The sequence below is a fragment of the Solanum lycopersicum genome, chromosome 7 (assembly GCF_036512215.1).
Source record: "Solanum lycopersicum chromosome 7, SLM_r2.1".
Taxonomy (NCBI): domain Eukaryota; kingdom Viridiplantae; phylum Streptophyta; class Magnoliopsida; order Solanales; family Solanaceae; genus Solanum; species Solanum lycopersicum.
The window spans coordinates 14,916,655-14,940,617 of record NC_090806.1 but is presented as its reverse complement, the minus strand read 5'-3'; the positions used below and the strand labels follow the sequence as shown (position 1 = coordinate 14,940,617).

Genomic DNA, 23,963 nt, shown 5'->3' with positions numbered 1-23,963 from the left:
AGGGGCAACCTTCTTTAAGATCCAATGCACAACCAATTGGGAGACTCTTTATTTGAAGTGCGACTTGAGGGCGTACAAACACTGCTTTATGCAGTTCTACAAAATGCACTAATAGATGTATTTTCTTAAAGGTAATTTAGTAATTTCATCTTATTATTTTATATTATTTTTATGGCAACACGTGCACTACAAGTGTAATGATAATATTCTTCCTTTCACTTTTCTTTTCTAAGATTTCGTTTGGATTGATTTAAAAAAAGTATTTTTTTAAAAGTAACTTTTTAAAGTGCTAGATCTTATTTTTAAAATAAATAGTTATGTATTTAGATAAAAGTGTTGTAGTTTAAAAAAAGTTATTGACGTGTTTGACAAATAAGTGCTGTTAAACACTTTTTTTTACATCAAAATGTCTGAAATATCCATAAAACTGTTAACATGATAACAAGTTGATAAATTTCAGGTTTTTATACTTAAAAAATTAAAACAAAATTAATTTATATTTTACATCCATAAGTAATAATATTTTCCTATCACTCACATATTTCTTTACCATAACAAATTACTTATAAGAGGAATATAAATTTATTATTTAAGTTAATTTTGTACACACAACTTATTGTAGATTCTAAAAATATATAATTTGAATAGATCAAAGAAAAGTTTAAGATTCATTTTAGTTGTATTCATAAGTAATAATATTGTCTATCATTTCCATATTTCTTTATCATCTAAATTATTTATAAGAGAAATATAAGTTTAGAAATTGGAGAAAGAGATGTTAAAGTTAAAACAATATGGGCAATTTAAAAATTGTATAAAAAAACTAAGGACAAAAAGGTAATAAAGATGATCAACAAAAAGGGTTTTTAAGTTTTTTTTTAAAAAAAGCACCCTCACATAATATTTTAAAGTTTGGCCTAAAATAAGTCCTTTTAAACTTAAAATAAGTCGTTTTGATATTCAAAAACTAACTTTTAAGTCAGTTTAACCAACTTAAAAGTCCATTCGAATAGGCTCTAGGACCATTTCCAACGCTACTCTATTTTTCTCTCCATTCTCTATATTTGGAGAGTAAAAAAGAGCATGCCCTCTCCAAGTGCTCTCTAATTTGCTCTGTGCAATTTGGAGACTACTATCCATATTCTCAATTTTACTTTTTTTAATATTATATTATTATTTTTATTATTTTGTAATTAACATATTTTTTTCATATAAGATTTAATTAAATCTTTAATATTCATAATTATTTTGGAATGTAATATAAATTTTAAAAATATATTATTTAATATAGGATAAAGGCTCAAAAATATCCTTCTTCCATCTATTGATTTAAAAATGCCCCTAACGTTTTCTCTAGATTAAAAAATGTCCATTAATTAACAGAAATATGACATGGATTTAACTTGACAAGTGGCCATTTTATATTGGTCCACATAATTTTTTTTACCCAATTAAAAGATCTAATCCAACCCAATACCCAGACCCATTTTACTAATGATTGAAGCATTTTTCTCTGTTCTTTTTTCCTCTGATTTTTTTTTCAAAAAATGGTAGATAACTTTCAATAAAAGATCAGCTAGACTGCAGTATTTAACTCGGCAAAATCAATAAAATGCAAATCTTAACACTCAAAATTGAAACTTTCAACCTAACAAATAAACAAGTAAAATGAATACTTGAAACTCTAGAAAAAAAAATGGCTAATTAAATTGCAGAATTTAAATCAAATAAATCACAGCTATAACCCAATAAATAGCAGCTAAAATGTAAAATAGTACGGCAAAAAGTACACCATCATATAAGGATGAAATGATTTTCATTTAAACATCAGTTTAAAACCTTACATAGCAGAAATCTTATGCATTTCAAAACCAAACTAACTTTAGAATTGTACTAAAAAATTATATACATTTGGTAGAAGAACAAGCACAACTAGCTATCCGTTGCACTTCATACATGATTCAACGACTTAGATTGTACAATGGATTGTGATCCAACCTTAACTCGACAATGACGAATCCCCACTTATCGGCCCATGGGAGGGTACGAGTGAGGATGTGCTCACAAGAGACTAACTCATATCTTTATGTATAGTACCTGAACTGAATTTTGAAGTTTCTCAATTGAAGGACATTTCTATTTCCTGTAAAGAGATTTTTTGAAGACTCACAAGATTCCGTTGGAAGATCAATGTTGGGTTTGGATATTTAATTCGGTTCTTTTAATTGGGTAAATAATGAATGTTGATCAATATAAAATTGTCTTTTGTTTAGTTGAATCACACTCTGTTAATTAATGGTATTTTTAAACCTAAAGAAAACGTTAAGGGCATTTTTAAATTAATAGATGGAAGGAGAAAATTTTTGAACAATTTTCCATAGGTTATGGACATTTTTGAACTTTTTCCCTTAAATATATAGTGCTTTCATCTCCGAATAATAATACATTTTTAAATTTTTCATCACTTTATGATACACTTTGATGTTATTATTAATTTTCACCATGAAGGCCGTTTGGCCATTGATTTCCTTAAATAATATTTGGAAAAGAATTTGACAAATAGTGTTTGTCCATACAATTGTCATTATCTGGCAAATATTCCGAATTGTCAAATACTAGTTTTTCTAGTATTTGGATATCTTTTACAAAAAGACCCTCTATAGTATTTGTTTGCGTTGTGTTACATAATTTTTTATGTGAACACCAAAGTCGCTATGAAATATTCAGGGAATATTAAATAATAATATGGTTGTTGATGAAAATGATGAACAATAGGCTCAAGGTAACAAAGTCATGTGTTTTGTCTACTTCACAATGTATGAAACGATGCTTGTTGCACTCACTCCAAACTAACCATTACTCTAGTGTCATGGAAACTATTTGTTATTGTTGCAACGAACATCCAATTGACTTGTAATACAAACTTATAATTAACTTTGATAGTTTTTAAAACTTACGGGTATAAATCATATTTTTAGAAAAACTGAAATATATTTTTCAAATACTATGACCAAACAAATTGTGAAATTTCACCAAAATTTTCACTCAGTTTGCCAAGAATATTTGAAAATCTATGGCCAAACGCTAGCGAAGAATGCACAAATCTTAAATTATAGGATACAAAATTTAATTTGAAAATATAATACATAACATAATAATTCAAATACAAGATAACAATACAATACATAACACAACAATTCTAAAAATCACAACAATAATTTGGTAACCCGAGAGTTTGTTTCTAGATGGAAAAAAGACATAAAGTTATTATTAATTTTGTTCCAAATTTTTAAAAAGACACCTTAACTTTGCAATCGTTCATTAGCCCACTAAACAATTTTGAACATATATTATTATATCATTTTTCTTCCACTTGACATAGAGAGTAGTGTGCACTCTCTAAAAGAGAATGAAAAACCTAAAATAACTAATATAATTTTACTTTTTCAAATATTTTATCATAAAATACTTTTTCTTAATATTTCATATTTTTTTCCTTTTGATTTTTTCATTTCTTTTTCTTTCTTCTTCAAAAATTCATTGTCATCTCCACTGAAGTTTCTCACTTTCAATGTCACTATTTTTACTACAACTTTATCTCTTTTTTTTATAACTTTTAGTTTTACTCTCTTTAATTTTAAAATTTTATTTAAATATTTTCTTACATTTCAAACAATTTGATAAACCCATAGATTTCAAGATGATTAGGAAGTATATCATATAGTTTTTTCTATCCGATTTCAATTAATTTCGAGGAATTCATTGATTCTTTTAAAATTTTTATTTCTAATTTTGAAGCTATATGAAAAGAAGTAGTTGATGATACCTTCAAAATTTTTAATTTTATTTGAAAAATAATTAATTTTGTTATCAATAATTCAATAAATTCTAAAAATTAGTATGAGTTTTATTATGAATTTGATCGGAGAAGAAGATGAAAAAGAAAAGAAAAAAATGAGAGTGGAGTTCAACTTTATGTGGGGGGTCGTTTGAGGGTTACGGGAAAAAAAAAGGAGGGATGGATCACTTGAAAGTAGAAGGTTGAAGATAAAGTAAAATTTAAGATGAAATCAGAATTAAAATAAGTCAAAAAGTGAGAGTAAAGATAAAGAAAAAATTTAAAATGATTTTTTTAAAAATGAAATTAATCAACACTTCACATGTAAGGATTGATGTATGAGCACACTTGCTTCTTAAAATCTGGGGCTGATCGAAAAATGATATAATAATATCTGTTCAAAATTTTTTAGTGGGGTAATAGAACAATTGCAAAGTTAAAATGTCTTTTTGAAAATTCGGAATAAATTCAGTGGTTGCTTAATGTCCTTGACAAGATTCAAAAAAGGAAGTATGTAGTGTATGCTTTAGAGAAGTTGTGGTTATGATTGTGATTGTGCTTATCAATTTTTTTTTCAATTATTCGTAGTTTTTCTTTATAAATTTAGAATGCGATATAATTCAATATTAAATAAAGAATTTCAAAAAATAAATTTTATATAAAATAAAAATTATATAGGATGATTATTTGAAAAAAAGAAAGAAAAAATTTAGATTATGAAATAAGAAAATTAAAATAAAACAGAAATAATAATATAACATTGAGAAGAGAGAAGAAAATTATTTTTTTGAAGGTAAAATAGAGAATTAGGTCGGAGTTGATTGTCTAAAAAACAGAGAACGCTATATTTAGAGTGTAGGATTGTCTGAGAAAGGATTGATTGTTGTTCTCTGAGTTTATCTTTCACCATTTTCTCTACTTGCACTCTCCCCTAATTTTTATATGAGATAACATTCAATTTTAGTGGATGTGTTGTTTCAGTTCCATAAATTAGGGTTTAGTTCTGCTGCAATATCAACGAGAAGCTTTCATAGAATAAAATTGACTTTATTGAAGGCTATTGTGAAATTTTCAAAGTCTTTGACTCTTTTATTAACATATTTTTTGCATGCAACTTTTTTTTTGTCAATTTTATAGATTTCAATGTCATTAAGAAAAATTGGTAGAAGATACAAGAAAGCTATGTTAGCAAAATTCTCAAAAGTTATTACTCCCTCCGTTTCAAAAAGATTGACCTAGTTTGACTTGGAACGAAGTTTAAGAAAAGAAACAAACTTTTTAATCTTGTGGTTTTAAGTTAAAAGTCATGTCAAATGTACCAAAATGCCCTTTAATCTTGTAGTCCTAAACATGCCACGTGTAAAGTTAAAGTTAAAGTGTTGCAAAAAACGGAAAAAAACCATTCTTTTCTAAACAAACTAAAAGGAAATAGGGACATTCTTTTTGAAACGGAGGGAGTACGTAATATACTTATATGTTTGTCAATTAGTGAAAGTTATCAAGTTTCACTTTTCTTTGATTTCCCCCCTCTTTTTGGTGTAAGTTCACTACATAGACCTCTTTGTGCTAAAATTAAATGAAAGGAGAAGTGCTCAATGATTTAAGTAATTAAGAATTTTTGTGATGTTTACTTTTAGGTTATACTTTTTCTCAATGAATTTGCAGGAATCATTTTCAAATTTATGGTGAGTGTGTTTTCTGTTGTAAAAAATATTGATTGACGTTAATCAGGTAAACCATAAAGGTAATGTTGAAATTTCAACCTCTTTATAGGAGTTTTATTGGTGATTAATGCTGAAAAATATTAAATGTGATTAGTTACCAAGATAGGTTAGTTGAGAAGGAACATTTGCATGCGGTTCAAAGAGTATTTGAGTATGTTTGTGTCTCTATAATATAACTTGTTTGTTAATCCATGTGTACATGTGGTGTGAACTTTAAGCTTCTGGTATATGTCATTTTTATTTGTTAATGACATTTGCTGAAAGTACCTATGCAAAAGATGTATATAAAGGTAAATTTATTATTTATCTCTATTGGTGTCATAAAATTTTTCATTTTCTCACTTGTGAGAGCTATTAAGATCCCCTTTTAATAATGGAAAGAAGACACATGCCAATTATTTTTAAAGCATTGTATTGTTTGACTTTAGTTCTTGCTATTATTATTTTTACCGTCCCATATTTTTAAGGTTCATGATCATCAAATGTTGGGTCCGTGCTCAAATACAATGTAACACCCCAACGGTAGTGTGTAGTGTAAGTGTTATTTGTAGTTTTGATGATTTGACAATCTCAGAGACCCTGTGAAGGAACCTGGTTCTTGGCTCAATATATTTTTCATTGCCAGCTCAAAAAAGTATAAAAAGTTGGTGCACAGTTTCCAACACTGACAGAAATGACAAATGTGGCAGAAACCTCAGCCAATGACAATTCTTTAAGGATATTGACTATTTCATATAAACATAATATCGAATAGTCACAATCTTAGTTTTTGCAACTTGAAAAGGCATCTCAAGAACTACTGCAAAGGATGAAAAATCTGAAGAAAAGAAATATTTCGAAGAGCAACTCAAACGAAAGTGTTGATAGTGTAGTTGTCTTAATGAGTATTTCTTTTGATATGAAATTGTAATTTGGTCCTAAAACATATAAATGATTCAGTTTGTTTTGGTAAGTCAATTCTAAGTTAGTTAAGTTCAACTAATTTAGTGGGCAGCCTGTGTGTTTCTTAGAAAAGTCTAAATCGTCAGTTGTGTAGTGATTTAGTGGGCAACCTGCGTGTTGCTTAGTGAATTCTAAGTTGTCTAGTGGTGATAGCTTAGTGAGCAGAGTCATATCTACTTAGGCTCTTCAAGCAATAGAGTTATTGCTTGGTTGTGAGATAAATAACTTTTTCTTACTCTTTTGTAACCGGTTTTACTTTTGTTTGTGAAGACTACTGAAACGGTTGGAGACAGATTGTGGTTTTACTCCCATGAAAAAGGAGTTTTCCATGTAAACCTGCTTGTGTTGATATTCTGCCTTTATATACAGTTGTCCTTATTTTGAGTGTGTCAAAGGAGCTGGTCCATTGACTGTTAGTGGACGCACGTATTAATTGGTATCAGAGCGGGTATTCTCTACTTAACTTAGAAGAAGGTCAATCCTCAACTCAACCACCTCGTATCAATGGTCAGTTCTATTGCTGTGGAAAACTAGAATGCATGACTTTCTTATGGATGAAATAGTGAGCTTTGGGATTTGTCTTGGATGGACCTTCCATTCCAACTTCTGAAGTAAAGGATGGTGAGATAACTCGAGTTATTCCAAAGACTCGTCAACAATATAGTGAAGCAGACATAAAGAAGATTAAGAAGGGATACAAAGCCAATAAGTTACTGCTTTGTGGTATAGGTGCTGAAGAATTCAACCGTATTTCAGCGTGTGAATCAGCAAAGGATATCTGGGACTGCTTAAGATTCGCTCATGAAGGGACTGAGCAAGTGAAGGAGTGAAAGATAGACATGCTCACTTCTCAATATGAAAATTTCCAAATGAAAGAAGGAAAAAACTATTCATGACATGTATACCATACTCTCCCCATAACAAATGAGTTGCGAAGTCTTGGAGAACCAATAAGTATGAGCAAGCAATTTAGGAAAGTTCTTCAAATTCTTCCTAATTCTTGAGAAAGCAAGGTAGATTCTATCATTGAAGCCAAGGATCTGAAGGTTCTAATTATGAATGGTCTCATTGGAAATCTCAAGACGCACGAGATGAATAAAAGTCAAGATTTCTCAAAGAAGGAGGCCAAGAAGGACAAGTCTCTAATGCTAAAATTCACTCCTAAAGAAGGGCCTAGCGAAGATGATGATTTGTCTTACTTACCAAGAGATTTCAGAAGATTATAAGGAAAAATAGAGGTTTTAAGAAGGGAGGGAATCCTCCTCGAGCTGCAACTGCTAGTGACACTTGTCACAAGTGTGGAGAGGTTGGGCATTTTATAAGGGATTGTCCATTACTCAAAGCTGAAAACAAAGAGTACCAAAGGCCAAGAGGTGAAAAAGAGAAACGAAGGGACCTAGTACTTGAAAAAACTGACATAAATGCTGCAGCTAACTATGTAGTAAAGAAAGCTCTTGCTGTATGGGGAGACTACTCAAATGAGTCAGAAAACTCAGAAGGACATGGAGATACATCAATGGTGGTGATTCAAAATGAGGCTAATGTATTCAATGAAATGTTTGCTCTCATGTCTCTGTCAGATGATGAAGATAAGGTAACTCTCCTCGACTTTAAGCAAAATCTGAATACATACTCTCTTAAAAGATTGAGAAGGTTAGCAAATGTCTTGATTGATTTTGTAATAGAGTTAACTCCGGAGAGGGACTTTATGAATGCTGATTTTGAAAGTGTTAGTGAGAACATAAAGAAGATGGCTGTGAAAATGTCAGTCATTGAGGAACAAATGGTTGTTCTAGAATCTGAAAAACTATGAGAAATCTGGAAAAAGGAAAGGAAAGTCTACCAGTTTACTAGTTGAATTGGAAGAAAATATAAATATCACTGAGACTAAACTTTCCTTAGCATTGGAATGAAATAATCACTTAGAAAGGGACATGGTCCAGCTTAAGGAAGAACTCACTAATTCTCTTAAATGAACCGAATCCTCAAAATTGCTTTGCATGTAACTAGTCAAAGCAACTACAACAAAAAAGGTCTAGGAAGTTAAAATATCACTCCTCCCTACAATCCTCACAGTAAATATGTGTATGTGTCTGATAATTTGTTGTGTCTTCACTATGGTACAAATGGACATTTGAAAGGGGAATGTGAGGCTTGGAAAGCATCACGAGGAAGGTTCTCAAATCTATACTAGATAGAAAAGGGTACCAAGAAGGGGACCTGGTCCCGTACCCAAGCCATTGATAGAGAAAGACTTAAAATTACGTCTCTGGGCAAGAAATACTTTGATTGCTCCTTTATCTGCCTTCTGGGAACTAAAGTTAAAATGGGTTCCCTATTCTAACAAGTGATGTTTCCCTAGTCTAACAAGTAGAAGTCAATATTAGTACATGGATAGCATATGCTCAAAACATATGACTCGGAATACAAAAAACTTTCTCTCGCTCAAGGCACTTCAAGGAGGAGGTGTCTCTTTTGGTAACGGAAAGAAGGGGTATATATTAGGTGTTGGTAGAGTTGGAATATTTGTTGTAGAATCCATTGAACATGTTTATCATGTGAGTGGATTAAAGTACAACCTTCTCAGCGTACCTCAGATCTGTGATAAGGGAAATTAAGTCAAGTTTACTTCTGAGAGTTGTACTGTAATCAATCTAACTACCAAGAAGGTGCTTCTTACTGCTCAAAGATGTAAAAATATGTATGTGGCAAACCTATAAACATCTCACGGAGACGATCTAACATGCCTGAGTGCTCAGAGTGATTATGCTGATTTATGGCATCGAAGGCTAGGCCATGTGAGCTGGTCTTTGCTGAATAATCTGGATTCTAGGGACCTGGTCCCGGTCTGCCAAAATTGAAGTTCAGTGAAAGGAAAGTGTGTGAAGCATCTGTCAAAGGCACGCAAACTAGATCATCCTTCAAGTCAAAGAAGCAAGTGAGCTCTTCAAGAACTTTGGAGCTGTTAAAAATGAATCTGTGTGGGCCTCTGAAAATTCAAAGCAAAAGCAGAAAGAAGTACATTCTTGTTATTGTTGATGATTACTCAAGGTTCATATGGACAAGATTTCTAAAATCAAAAGCTGAGACACCTGACATTCTGATTGTCTTTTTCAAAATGATCACTTTATAACTGGGATCAGGTAAGATCATGGAACTGAGTTTGAAAACACAAAGACTGATGAGTTCTGCTCAGAAAATGGCATAAGTCACAACTTCTCAGCTGCAGGAACACCCCAGCAAAATGGGGTGGTAGAAAGAAAGAACATAACATTAGTGAACATTGCCAAAACCATGCTCATTGAGTCCAATATCCCCTCAGAATTTCTGGGCTAAAGCAGTCAACACAACATGCTATGTTACTAACATATGCTTGATACGGCCGCTACTGAACAAAACCCCTTATAAATTTTCTCAACAACAAGAAACCTAAGTTGAGTTATCTAAGGTCTTTTGGATGCAAGTGTTTTGTTTTGAACAATGTAAAGGATGATCTTGGAAAGTTTGATCCTCAGAGTGATGAAGAGATTTTTGTAGGATACTCATCATCAAGCAAGGCCTACAGAGTATTCAACAAAAGAACTCAATGCATTGAAGAAAGTGTTCATGTGGTATTTGATGAATATGGTGATCTGAAAAAACTGTAATTGAAAGATGAAGATGATTTGAATGAACTGTTCCAAGCTAAAAAAAGTGAAGGTAGCGGGCTGAAGCACTTGAAAATTTGGAGATTAATGATGTTGATCCAGATTCATCTCAGAAGACTAAAGAAAATGACCAGTCTGAAAAAGGACCTGGTCCCATACAAAACATAAATCAAGCATAAAATCATTCTCAAGAAAATGATGACTCTGATGATGAAGAAGATCAGACAGATCAACATCAACCTTTAGTGTAAAAACCGGCTTGGAAGCACAGCTCATCTCATCCACTTGATAATCTAATTTCAGCATTGAATTCTGGAATGCAAAATCAAAAACAAGAAATATGGTTTTTTTATCAGCTTTTATCTCAATCATTGAGCCTAAGAATGTAAATGAGGCTCTTAATAATGCAGACTAGGTCAACTCAATGCAAGATGAATTGCATCAGTTTGAGAGAAACAATGTATGGTACCAGGTCCTAAGACTTACTGACAGAACCATCATAAGGACCCGGTGGGTGTTCAGAAACAAGCTTGATGATAATGGTGTAATCACAAGGAACAAGTCCAGATTGGTTATCCAAGGGTATAATGAGGAAGAGGGCATAAATTATGACGAGGCATTTGATCCTGTTGCTTGAACGGAGGCTATTAGAATTCTTATAGACTTTTCTGCTTTTATGGGGTTCAAACTCTACCAAATGAATGTCAAAAGCGCCTTCTTGAACGGAGATTTAAAGGAAGAGGTATACATTAAACAACCACGTGGGTTTGAAGATGTCAAGCGACCAAATCATGTGTTCAAATAAAACAAGGCTTTGTATGGTCTGAAACAAGCTCCTAGAGCTTGGTATGAGAGGTTTTTCAAATTCCTGCTAAAGAATGGGTTCAAAAGGGGGAAAATTGACAACACCTTGTTTTTAATGTAAAAGGAACAATAACTGCTCATTATACAAGTATAAGTGGATGATATCATCTTTGGAGCTACATCTAAACATTTGTATGAAGAATTTGCTACCTTAATAGGCAACGAGTTTGAGATGAGCATGATGGGAAAACTAACATTCTTCTTGGGGTAGAAAATTAAACAAACACCAAATGGAGCCTCAATCAGTCAAGAAAAGTATACAAAAGAGCTGTTGAAGAAATTCAACATGGTGGATTCTAAACCTATATACACCCATATGGGAACCAACTCCACAGTGGGAGTAGATGAAGCTGGTTCTCTTGTAAATCAAACCATGTATTGAGGTATTATTGGCTACTTCTTATACTTAAATACTAGTAGACCTAACATTGTGTTCAGTGCTGGAATGTGTGCTAGATTTCAAGCATGTCCCAGGGATTCACATCTAAAAGCTGCCAAATGGATTCAAAGATACCTGAAGAAAATATGGGATCTCGTCGTATTTCTACCCACCTAGTGATTCCTTTAATCTAGTTGGCTTTGCTGATGCTGACTTTGCAGGCTATCAAATAGACAGGTTGAGTACTTCAGGCATGGCACACTTTCTTGGATCCTCTCTTATCTCTTGGGAACTAAGAAACAAAATTCAGTGGCTCTTTCAACACCTAAATCTGAATATGTGGCTGCCACTTCTTGTTGTGCTCAACTTTTGTAGATTAAGCAACAACTAGAAGATTTTGAAGTTTGTATACAAATAATTCCTCTTATTTGTTATAACACTAGTGCTGTTAGTATGGGGAAGAATCCAGTTCAACATAAGAGAACAAAACATATTAATGTGAGACATCCTTTTTTTGAGAGATAATGTTGAAAAAGGGAATATTGTTTTGAAGTATAGCAGAACGGAAAAGCAGATTGCAGACATCTTCACCAAAGCTCTCAGCAAAGATCAGTTTGAGATTAACAGGCTGAAGTTGGTAATGATGAACCCAAATTGACCCGACTTCATCCAAAAACACTAAATTCCCTTGATGGCTATGATTTGTAGTGCAGGTATCCTCTTTACTAGTAATAAACTGTCTGAGTAATTCCGATTTTGTACCTATTGCAGGTATACATTCATGAGAAATTACAAAAGCAAAGTATGGACAAAACCATTTAGGAATGGGATTTCACTTGTAGTAAAGGACCTAGTCCTTTTAAAGGTTAGCAATTTTTACATTATTTTTAAACTGCTTTAAAGAGAACTGTTGAAATGGTCACCTGTCAGTCATCATTTTGACCGTTGTCCCATCCCTTAAATCCAAGCGACACGTCTAATCTAAAGGACCTGACAGCATTTCGCTCCTTTTTATAAAAACTTCTCATCTATCATCTTCTTCATTTTAATTTCTTTATCCTTCTCTAAGAAAATCCTAATCTTCATCTACTCCTTTCTTCGTCTCTTGCTGCATATCTTCTTCTTTCTCCACAAAATGTCTGAATCTTCATCATCCTCAAAGAATATGCTTGCATCTTTAAATGAAATCAACCATGTGTCCTTTTCTACACCCTCATCTACTGTGTATCTGTTGAAAATGTTGTCTACTTCTCCGTCAACCTTGTTCTAAATAGTTCCCCAAATCATCATCTCCTCTTGATCTAAATAACCAATACTCTTTCCTCAACCTGGTTCCTATTTGTATATGTTGTCTGATCATTTATTTGAAGGAGATCTCCCAGCAAGCAAATTGTCTGAGTCTAATATTTTGGTTGCTAGTGAAATTTTCGTTATAGAGAGTTTAGCCAAGATGAGGGAAGAAGCCTTGTTTGAAGGACATGAAAATGTCATGGATGAGGAGTTAAGATAAACACAACCTGTGTTTGATAAAACTCCAGATTTTGGTAGATAGCCTTCTTCCTATTCTATAGACACAGATGACGATGATCATCCTATTTAATGGTTACTGAAAAGAACAGAGGTTTCTATCTCATAAAAGGGAAAAGAAAAGGCTGTTGAGGTTGAGCCCAAAAAAATACCTTTCACCAGATCTGACTGAAGGAAGATGATGGTTGATGCTTTGAAAGCAAATGCAGCCTCCACTGCTGATAATAGAAAGAAAAGAACTTTTAAAGTGTCTCGATTTCAATTACCACTTTCTGATGTGGTGGAGGTATCTGGTGCAGAATCTGAAGAGGGATCTGCTAGAAAAGTATCTTATGACTTGAAACAACATTCAAAGAAGAAAGTTGATATAAAGAAACCAAAGGTACATCTCAATTATCGTCAAGTAAGAAAACTGCTAGTACTACGGGTAAAGGAAAAAGGAAGAGAGAAATTCCTGAAGTGAAACCTGCAATGTCTGAACAGGTACTTGGTCCGCAGGTAAATGTGGAGGATGAAGATATCAACAAGTAAACAATTGTTGACAATCTGCGCGTACAAAGTGTCTTGGGAGGCAGATTTTTTGATATGAACATCATTAGGAGGCCTGGGATGGACACTTTGCATGACATTGTGCTTATTCAGTCATGGATGCACCTTTTGACATTAAGTCTCCGGTTCTTCACGAGGAAGAGGTACGTGAGTTTTATTACAATATTGAGTTCAACAATGATGAGAGTATCAACACCAGGGTAGGGGATGTAAGTGCCGATCTTGATGAGGATTTACTTGGAAACATTTTGGGGGTACCTAGAGAAGGGATCAGGTCTGTGGTTGGAAGGACCTGTTTTGTTGAATTTGTCTAGGAATATTCCAAAATTCCTACAACTCGATGTGTTGGGCTACCCAAGAAATTAATTAAGGGTGAGTATCAGTTGGCATTTGAATTTGTCAACAAGAATCTTCTTCCTCAAATAGAGAAGAGGATCTCTGCTACCTCAACTGACTTGTTCATCATGGAATCCTTGTGTAAATTTGAACCATTGGATTTTCCTGCACTAATTCTTGAACACATGTACAAGATAGTGATTGAACGAAAGGGCAAGCATGAAATTAGTTATGGGTACTTTTTGACAAAGGTGTTTAAGTATCTGAACATTCCACTTGGTGTTGGATAGGTGGGGACTGCTAATCAATCATTTACTTAGACCACTCTAGTTGAATGCAAATGCATTGAAGGGAAGGGAAATCAAAAGAGTAAGTTGTCTCAATTAATAGCAGAGCAGGACCAACTGAAGCATGAACTGGAAGAAATCACCATGAGAGTTAGCAGCAAAGATGCTGAGATTGCTATAGTTAAAGTTGAGCTGCTCAAGGTGCAGACTGAGGGACCTAGTACATCTGAAGTTCAAGAACTGCACAAGGAGAATGCAGAACTGATGATCATGATTAATGCATTGCAAGAAAAAGTAATCAAGGACAATGATGAAGCCAATGCTATACTTACCTTCATCATTCAGTCCCTTTCCCATCAGTCTCCCTTCTCATAGTCCTTCCTGTGGTCACCCCTGTTTGTTTTTTTTGTGTGGAAAATTGCAAGGTTCTCTGAAACCAGTTTAAATTTAACTTATTGACTGCTATCTTTATGCAATGAATCTAATTCCTTTTTTGTTCTGTCTAATATCTATTGTCTAATGTTTTCTTTCTTGTTTGATTGCCACAAGGCTATGCTCTTACCTGACTGTCTTACTTGTATTGCTGGTTTACTGTAATTCTTTTTGTGGCCAAAAGGAGAAATCATGGAGTGCTTGGAATGTGATTGTCAGGGGGAAGATACTAGAGTGTGTGTGTGTATATTGACAGAGGGAAGAAAATGTAAGACGCATTAGTGTATCGCTTTTCATCATCAAAAAAGGGGAAAAATTGTTATTTGTAGTTTTGATGATTTGACAAACTCAGGGACCTTATGAAGGAACCTGGTTCTTGGCTCAGTATACTTTTCACTGCCAACTGATAAAAGTACAAAAAGTTGGTGCACAGTCTCTGACAGAGAAAGCAGATGCGACAGAAACCTCAGCCTATGACAATGCTTTAAGGATTGTGACTATTTCATATGAACATAATATCCAATAGTCATAATCTTAGTTTTTGCAACTTGAAAAGGCATCTCAAGAACTCTTGCAAAGGCTGAGAAATCTGAAGAAAAGAAATATTTTGAAGAGCAACTCAAACGAAAGTGCTGATAGTGTAGTTGTCTTAGGAGTATTTCTTTTGATATGAAATTGTAATATGGTCCTAAAACATATAAAGGATTCAGTTTGTTTTGGTCAGTGAATTCTAAGTATTTAAGTTCAACTAATTTAGTGGACAACCTGTGTTTTGCTTAGAAAAGTCTAAATCATCAGTTGTGTGGTGATTTAATGGGCAACCTGCGTGTTGTTTATTGAATTCTAAGTTGTCTTGTGGTGATAACTTATGGGCAGAGTCATATTTGCTTAGGATCTTCAAGAAATAGAGTTATTTCTTGGTTGTGAGATTAATAATTTTTTCTCACTCTTTTGTTACCGATTTTACTTTTGCTTGTGAAGACTAGTGAAACGGTTGGAAATCCTGTGTGACAGGTCATGGTTTTACTCCCTTGATGAAGAAGGTTTCCACGTAAACTTCTTGTGTTGATATTATGCCTTTATTTTACAGTTGTTCTTATTTTGAGCGTGTCAAGAAACCTGATCCATTGACTGTTAGTGGATGCACGTATTCTAACAGTAAGTATCACTGATTTTCAAGAAGTTTCAAATGTGTACTTAAGGATCTTCTGAGGGAGTTCAGTGAATTGCCCAATACAGTTACACCATGTTTTGTTTAAGCTCGAATTTATAGTAGGTGGTGGTCTCTTAATGTTGAAAGTAGCATTAATAGCGTGTGGTATTGCCACATCACGAACTATCATTGCTGCCATCTTTACATGTGCTTCATCTTTAGCAGAGTAATCGGGTGCTACAAAGTCACTTTTCTTCTCCGATAATGTAAGTATCGTTCAAGCTTTGCAAATGGCTCCACAAGCTCTCTCTTCTTATCCAATGCAATGTTCTAAATTGCCTGCAAAAGGGAACAACTAAGATCAAGTTATAACACTTGAACACTAAATAGATTTTTTTAAAATAAATTAAATATAGACTTATTTTAAAATCCCCGATAGCGGCACAAAAAATCTTGTTGCTTTCAAGTTCACCTGGAAGTATACGTGATCGCGCTTGTAATATATTATCTCTAACAAACTCAGATTATCGAACTCAAAAAACTTACGATTATTCTAAATCAAATTTATCTATTACCCACATTTTAATGCAAGTGTGCCACAAAAGTTTGCTTTATACAAACTTAAAAAATGCAAGATTTTAAGACTAAGAATAAGTAACAACAACTCACTTCAAATTGGATGCTAACAATAATTGGAAAAAATAAGGGCTGCAGCGTAACTAAGAATTCATGCTTAGTATTTCTTTAATGGATTTCAAATGGTTATCAAATTATTAATTTACAAGGTTAATATTATGATCATGATCTCTCAAGCTATAATCATCTATCCCAATTGATAGTCAAACTACATCATTGAGCGAGATATAATCAAATGCAGAGAGCATTAAACTATCTTTTTAAGAGAAGATAATAAATTTATTCTAATGAGTATCAAACATCAAAATAGTAATATAAGAATACGAGAGTAATTTAAGTGATAACCAACTTCATTGTTAATATAAATAGTCAACAATCATTGTATCCAGAGCCCCCTGAACGGGGGTTCTTAGCTACTCATGATGCTAATAAAAAATATGAAGATAATTGTTGTCATCCAAATCAATGACTAAGAAAAATTAGAGAAACAAAAACGTAAGGTAAGTTCTATTCCTTTGCTCTTACACTTCAAAAAAAAATTTTAAAACCCTACAAAAGAGGCATAACTTTCTATTTGTAGGGTTGAAGGAAATAATTTTTGGATTTGAAGTCGCAAAAAAAGTTTGGGATTTTCATGGTGGCATCAGTGGAGCAGCGCAACACCATAGTATCGAACATAAGCACTTAAGAATTTATCAATTATTTTAGACCACAAGATTTAAAAACTTTATTACAAATCAAATCAACTCATATAAAATAAGACGGTGAGAGCATTATATTATATTTAGTGGTGTTTTGATTAAGTAGATTTCCGTTAATTATTTTCTTGTCGTCTCTTTGTTATTTTGGGAGAAAGAGCAACTCAATGTAAAAAGAGTGTAGACACTCTTATCCTGTTGTGAAGATAGTCATGTGTCCTAATCCTAATGTAATATAGAGCTTCAGTAACGGCCACACATGGCCTCCATCCCCTTCAAACCAACAACTCAGTTCCAACTCCAACTCTATTCTTCAACGATTTTACTAAACCCCTTCAAGTTTCATACTAGTCTACCAAGAATTTCATCTTCCGTTCATGTCACTCACGTGGAGACACAGACAACAGAGCAAGAAATTTCACACACCAGAAGAGATGGTAAAACTAATAGTAACGAAAATGGTTCTGGGTTTTCATCCTTTACTCCCAAATATAAGAAATCTTATTCTGGTCAGGAAAATGGTGCCAACAGAGTTGTTCTAAAAGATAGAAATGCAAAATTGAAACCTAAAAGAAGGAGCTCTACTACTACTACTTCTAATAATAAGGCGGTGGAGTCAAAGAAGAGTAAAATTGATTCTACATTGAGGATTGGATTAGATATGTGCTCAAAAAGAGGGGATGTACTTAGTGCAATTAAGCTATATGATTTGGCACTGCTACAAGGAATAGTAATGGGACAGTATCATTATGCTGTACTTCTCTATCTTTGTGCTTCTGCAGCTACTGGTCTCATTCACCCAGCAAAAAGTGGAAGTGTTAATAGGACTTTGAATGCTCCCAATGAACAGGAGTTTAGCCTTAATGACAAAGTAATTGAGCATGATTCACATTTGTTGAGCTCTTCCACTGTAGATGAATTTGTTCAATTTATGAAGAGCAGTGCAAAAAGTGTGAGACATGATGACAATGGAATTAAAGTGAGTGAAGATGTAAGACATTATGCACTTACAAGGGGTTTTGAAATATATGAGAAAATGCTCTCAGACAAGGTACAAATTAATGAAGCAACCCTTACATCTGTTGCAAGAATGGCAATGGCATTAGGGAATGGTGATATGGCATTTGATGTTGTAAAGAAAATGAAAGAAGATGGAATAAACCCCAAACTACGATCGTATGCTCCTGCATTATCTGTTTTCTGCAATAACGGGGATGTCGACAAGGCATTTATAGTTGAACAACACATGTTAGAGAATGGTATCTACCCGGAGGAACTTGAGCTGGAGGCACTTCTAAAAGTAAGTATAGAAGCTGAAAGGAGTGAAAAAGTGTACTATTTGTTACATAAGCTTAGAGAAGGAGTTCGACAAGTCTCACCTTCTACTGCAGATTTGATTGACAAGTGGTTCAACAGCAAGGTAGCTTCAAGGGTGGGAAAAAGAAAATGGGATGTAAGATCCATACACAAAGCTATTAAAAATGGAGGTGGTGGCTGGCATGGACAAGGCTGGTTGGGTAATGGAAAGTGGACTGTATCACATGGAATCGTTGGCTCTGATGGCTGCTGCAAATGCTGTGCCGAGAAGCTCGTGACCATTGATCTTGATCCAGAAGAAACTGAAAAGTTTGCTAAGTCAGTTGCTTCTATAGCTGCGCAGAGAGAGAGAAATTCGAGCTTCCAGAAATTTCAAGTATGTTTTACTAACTGCTCTGATGATTAGTTAATAGTTGTTCTTGGATCATTAGTGTCTCTTATGAGGGTGAAACATATTTTGATGACTGCAGAGATGGCTTGATTACTATGGACCATTTGAAGCTGTTATTGATGGTGCAAATGTTGGTCTTTACAGCCAAAGAAAGTTTAGGCCATCTAAGGTAAGTATTGAGTGCCTTGTTAATGGAACATGACTTTTTTCAAAAGCTCAGGTCTTTTGCTTTCTCTAATAGACAATTTGCATTCAGGTCAATGCTGTCGTCAATGGAATTCGTCAGATGCTTCCTTCAAAAAAGTGGCCGCTAATAGTTCTGCACAATAGACGTATTACTGGAGATAAGATGGATGAACCATTCAATCGATCGTTAGTAGAGAAGTGGAAAAATGCGGATGCGATCTATGCAACACCTACTGGGTCAAATGATGATTGGTGAGACCTGCAATCTTTTATTTCTAGGTAGTTTTCGGTGCAGATGCTTAATGCCTTGCATTGAGTTCTTTTCTAATTCATCCCAGTGGGAAATGAACTTGTTTCCTCAGGTACTGGTTGTATGCAGCTATAAAATTTCGGTGCTTGCTTGTGACCAATGATGAGATGAGGGACCATTTATTTCAACTTCTGGGAAATGACTTTTTCCCAAAATGGAAGGAAAGGCATCAGGTTAGTTTTACACTTCAGGAATACCTGCATGAAATATTGAATCTCTTTTTCCGATATGCATGTAACAAGACAGTCAGTCATGCATAGGATTCAAAGTAAATTAAGGCATTAATTAACTATCCAGAAATATATTCCTCTTGTTTGATTGATGCTATATTGCATTGATAAAGAGGAATTATCTGGGGTGGGGGAGTTAGTTATGGGTATTGAGTTATGTATAAGCAGAACAAGGTTCTGGAGCCAAATGGCCTATAGTTGACTGGTTCTCTAACTTACCTCCTCTAGCCATCATAACTATTTTTTCCCCATATGACTTTATATTCTCTCCGTAAAGCAAAGTGATCCCTCTTTCTTAGCTTACCTTTCTAAGTGCTACCTCCATCTCCTCTTGCATATGCATTAATATCATATAAACTTGAATTTCTCACAGTTATCTGACAAAGGATTTTCTTTTTCTTATTGGAAGGTGCGTTTCAGTTTCTCTGAAACAGGTCCAGTATTTCACATGCCGCCTCCATGTTCTATTGTAATTCAGGTCAGTAACACCTTCTAATTGATATGCTCTGCTATATAACAAATAATATGCTCATGAAACCAAAATACACATATAGTTCAGCCCTTCTTATCTATCTGCAGATACAAAATGTGTACTCAAGATTGAGCACATATTAAAAAATTGGTGTACATGTTGTCATTTATCAAAACCTTTAAATGTAATTGTGTTCCTTTATGTCTGCAGGAGTCGGAAGAAGGAAACTGGCATGTACCAATTGCCTCAGAACTTGAATCAGAAGAGGAAAGGACGTGGCTGTGCATTAGGCGTGCCAATTCACCTATGGCACATCAAGATTCTTCCAGAGTAAACATATGTAAGTGCCTTTTACCAATAAAGGGTAAACTGATATAAGAAGATAGTCTTTTGTGAAATCTGACAGATTGGCCAAGTCGCCTAAGTGCCAAATTTGGCTCAAATATCTCAAACATCCCTTGTACATCTTGAAAATGTGATCTTCTCAATCTTACTGATCCCCATTCCTTATTCTTATTTTCTAGCGTAAAGTGATAGATATCAAAAGACGACTCTGTATATAGCCTTAGGATTTGAATGCATGATTTTGACTCAAAGACTTCAGACTCGCTTTATTTTCAAACTTCCCTTCCCCAACCCTATGAATTTTCAATATATAAAATAAACTGATGTGTCATATACAGCTTTCACCAAGATTACCCTGCTTGAGAATATTTGGTAAATATGCCAGGGGCTGATCACTTTTTGGTCCGCCTTGTAGTGTTCAGCCACCGGTTGAAATGTTGATACATAATAACAGTTTTCAGTTACAAAGATCATTTTTCCCTCAACTTCTTCGTTTGAAAGTGGCAGAGAGCTGCATCTAACTTCTTCGTTTGAAAGTGGCAGAGAGCTGCATCTAACTTCTTCGTTTGAAAGTGGCAGAGAGCTGCATCTTCATCTTCTGTATTATCTCCCTGAATTTTGAACTGCATAATTCAAATTACAGGAAAACATATTTCCAGGAGTTTGAACTGCTGCAGAAAAAATTGACCGCGTTTGAACTTTTATCAGTTCAAAGTCCAGGAATTTACCTTAAGTTTGAGGGAAGTTTGTTCACTAATATAGCAAGGCCTGCAACAAACATGATTCCAATATCAATTATTATCTAGGATGAGTGACTCAGAGAGGGGAGGGAATCATATTAACAGAAAACATTGAGATACAAAAGTAGTAAAGTGTACCAGTACATACAAAGATCCATGTTAAGATGACGACAATAATAGCGATCAAAACTAAATGCCTGCAAAGGCTATTTGCACATTAATATCAGATGTTAAAGCAAATGAAAAGATTAAACTAAAATTAAACTAAATTTGAGATGTACACAATATTAATATTGCAAACGCCATGTATTTCGCCTTTCTCTTGCTTGGCAAGAGTGGTTGAAATTTTTGGACTTCTCGCACCTTTTATCGCCAAGCTAGACCACCTTGACCTGCTGTCCAAAATGCTTTGAACTCCAATACATTGTCCTGGAGTTTGAGAAGGAGACAATTCAAACTCTATGAATTTTCTTGGATTTTGGACCGCACATCTCAAACTTCAGAAATTTTTTTTGAACTCCAGCACAGTGCTTGAGTTTCATATGTAAAAGTTTCGACCTGCAATGCACTGTGCTGCAGTTTTTCCATGTTCTCATTAGGGGTATTATATCCAAATTTGGTTTTCGTATTGAAAAGCTGCTAAAGTTTGAATAGTTATGGAACAGTGACAGAGTGTCTATTAGGCGTCATGAAAGTGGCAATTTGTATTTTTTTGACAAAGATTTGGTGCTTCTACCAGTTATTCTTTATGTCCAGCTCCATAAACTTTGATTGTATCAAGTTTTCCGGAGTAAATTGTGCTATTTCTTTCCTTGGAATTGGAAGAAATGTATAGTACATTAAAAGAGCATGGTTACATATTAAATGGTCTACGTGCATGTTCTTTTACATCCTTATCACAAGATAAAGATGTGAAGACATGTATGGATGTAAAATCAAACATTTTTATTAATCACACAAATGTCCAAGATTTTTTAATTGTTAAAGCATTCGATCCTCGGATTAATTCTACTTTCGTTGTTTTGTATACAGAGACATATACCTTATATGCACCATTGCTTTCATTCAATAGCAATCCATAGTCTTGTATACCTTTTCCCGAAGGAGTTGAAATTGTATATAACATTTTCACATAGAGTTGTTGTATCTCAATGTCATGCAGCCAAAAATGTTGGTGGTCCCACTCACAAATGCCCTCCTACGTCATCAGACTCTCCTCACAACAAGGGAGATGCAAAGTCAAGCACAAGAAGGAAAAATCAAGTTAAGGTGACAGGAAAAACGCGCGGCAGCCACTGTCGGGGTAAGGATGCACCTGAAGAGATGTATAGAAGTCTTAAAAACATATTACAACCGTCAATAACCTCAGATCATTGTTCCATTCTTCCAGAACTGAAGGCCGCAGAGGAGTTAGGGAGATGCGTAGTCGATTTCCAAATATAAACTCTTCAGTGTGGACTTTGGACCTTTTTGACACAAAAGATGGTGCAAGCAGCCTCTATTCCAGTAGGTATACCACATACTTGAACAAGAGTTTAACTTAGATCTTTCTGCCATGTAGATTAGATAGGAGTTTTCTGTTATTAGGGAGGAAAAGAAATGGGATGGCAAGGCTTGTCTTGGGGTTCTTATTATAACAGCACTTTGTATGATTTTTGCCAGCATTAAAAGTAGTTTTATTAGTCTTTATGGTGAATAATTTTCTTCAACTTTTTTTTTTCTTTCTAAATATGTATGTCAGGTGCAACAAATAATTGGAATCAACATAAACTGATTTTGGACTCGACCTGTAATGGAAGCCACTTCTTTAAAGAGGTAGCATTTGGGCTGGCCCTTGGATAAGAATTGAATTAGTTGAAACAAAAATACGAAATAATGTCGTTGCAAGTTTTTACAACTCTATTCACATGCGAGTAGTGGTTTAGGATTAGGAATGAGAATATCAGGGATGAAGTCGGAGTAGCCTCCCGAGGTCTTTGAAAAACAACCTCTTTACCTTGCAAAGGTAGTGATAAAGTCTGTGTAAACTCCATTCTCTTCGAACTCCATTTCAGTGGGCTCCTATTGTACATTACCTATTTGTCATTACGGACGTATTAATTTTTATACCTGTCTCAATGTATGACAAACACATATTTGAAACACAAGTTCAAATTATTTGCATAAGGTAGAACAGTTGGATGGTGTGCCTTGAAGCAGGAGTTTTTAAGATTTTTCCACAAGGCATAAGTAGTGAATATGTGAGAACTAAGTATCCTAAAGAGAGAAGATGTACAACTCAATCTTGAATCAAGAAAACTAAGAAACACCTACAATATCCTAGGTAATAGTCACATATTCATATTAGAGGTGTTAAATGGGCGGGTAGGATTGAAATTGAGAATATCAAAATGGGTTAAAAGAGAAGTTGGGTTGGTCTTGACCCACCCAAGTTCACTTTGCGTTCAAATGGGCGGGTAGGATTGAAATTGAGAATATCAAAATGGGTTAAAAGAGAAGTTGGGTTGGTCTTGACCCATCCAAGTTCACTTTGGGCTCAAATGGGCTAAAAACGGGTTGGGTCTTGACCCGCCCAATTTGAACCGATTATTCTCAATAATTTAACATATTGATATTTAACCTTTATAATCACAATTTGAATTTTGGGTCAAGTTTTTTTTTTAAGTAACAAATGGTTAGATAAACCCTAAAAGATGTTAAATAGATAATAATTCATACCTCAAATATAGGAATATATCTTAATAAAAAGATTTAAAACGGATTGGAATTGGAGATTGAATTGAGCTCAATTGAGGATTATCTTCAAATGAGTTATGCTTAAATGAGTTGAAATTAAACCTAATTCAAATTATCTTGAGCCCAATCCTTAAAATTTTTAGCAAATTAGGTGAATTACCTATGTTTGGATTCATTTTTGACACCCTGACTCATAACTCATATCATATAGATGGCTAGACACA

General features: G+C 34.2%; 1 protein-coding gene across 4 annotated transcripts; it reads left to right on the top strand.

The window, feature by feature from the left end:
- The first annotated feature begins 14,495 nt into the window (after positions 1–14,495).
- Positions 14,496–23,189, top strand: LOC101248213 (proteinaceous RNase P 1, chloroplastic/mitochondrial). Of its 4 annotated transcripts, XR_003247426.2 has the most exons (9): positions 14,496–18,705; positions 18,800–18,889; positions 18,977–19,158; positions 19,269–19,389; positions 19,856–19,924; positions 20,129–20,258; positions 22,166–22,306; positions 22,394–22,513; positions 22,745–23,189. XR_003247426.2 is itself a non-coding variant. In XM_010325112.4 (8 exons), exons 1-8 carry the CDS (start codon positions 17,272–17,274, stop codon positions 22,444–22,446), a joined length of 2,220 nt encoding a protein of 739 aa, XP_010323414.1. In that variant the 5' UTR covers positions 14,496–17,271; the 3' UTR covers positions 22,447–22,702. The 4 variants fall into 4 exon arrangements, 2 of the variants coding, with proteins under 2 accessions (XP_010323414.1, XP_004242933.1); XR_742291.4 differs by having other exon boundaries at positions 22,166–22,513; XM_010325112.4 differs by lacking the exon at positions 22,745–23,189 and having other exon boundaries at positions 22,394–22,702.
- Positions 23,190–23,963: the final 774 nt, after the last annotated feature.

Excerpts from the sequence above, each read along its gene's own strand:
- LOC101248213 (XM_004242885.5), top strand. The coding sequence starts at position 17,272 with ATGGCCTCCATCCCCTTCAAACCAACAACTCAGTTCCAACTCCAACTC. Across the intron at positions 18,890-18,976 it reads GAAAGTTTAGGCCATCTAAG|GTCAATGCTGTCGTCAATGG; the intron begins GTAAGTATTGAG and ends ATTTGCATTCAG. Across the intron at positions 19,390-19,855 it reads AATGGAAGGAAAGGCATCAG|GTGCGTTTCAGTTTCTCTGA; the intron begins GTTAGTTTTACA and ends TCTTATTGGAAG.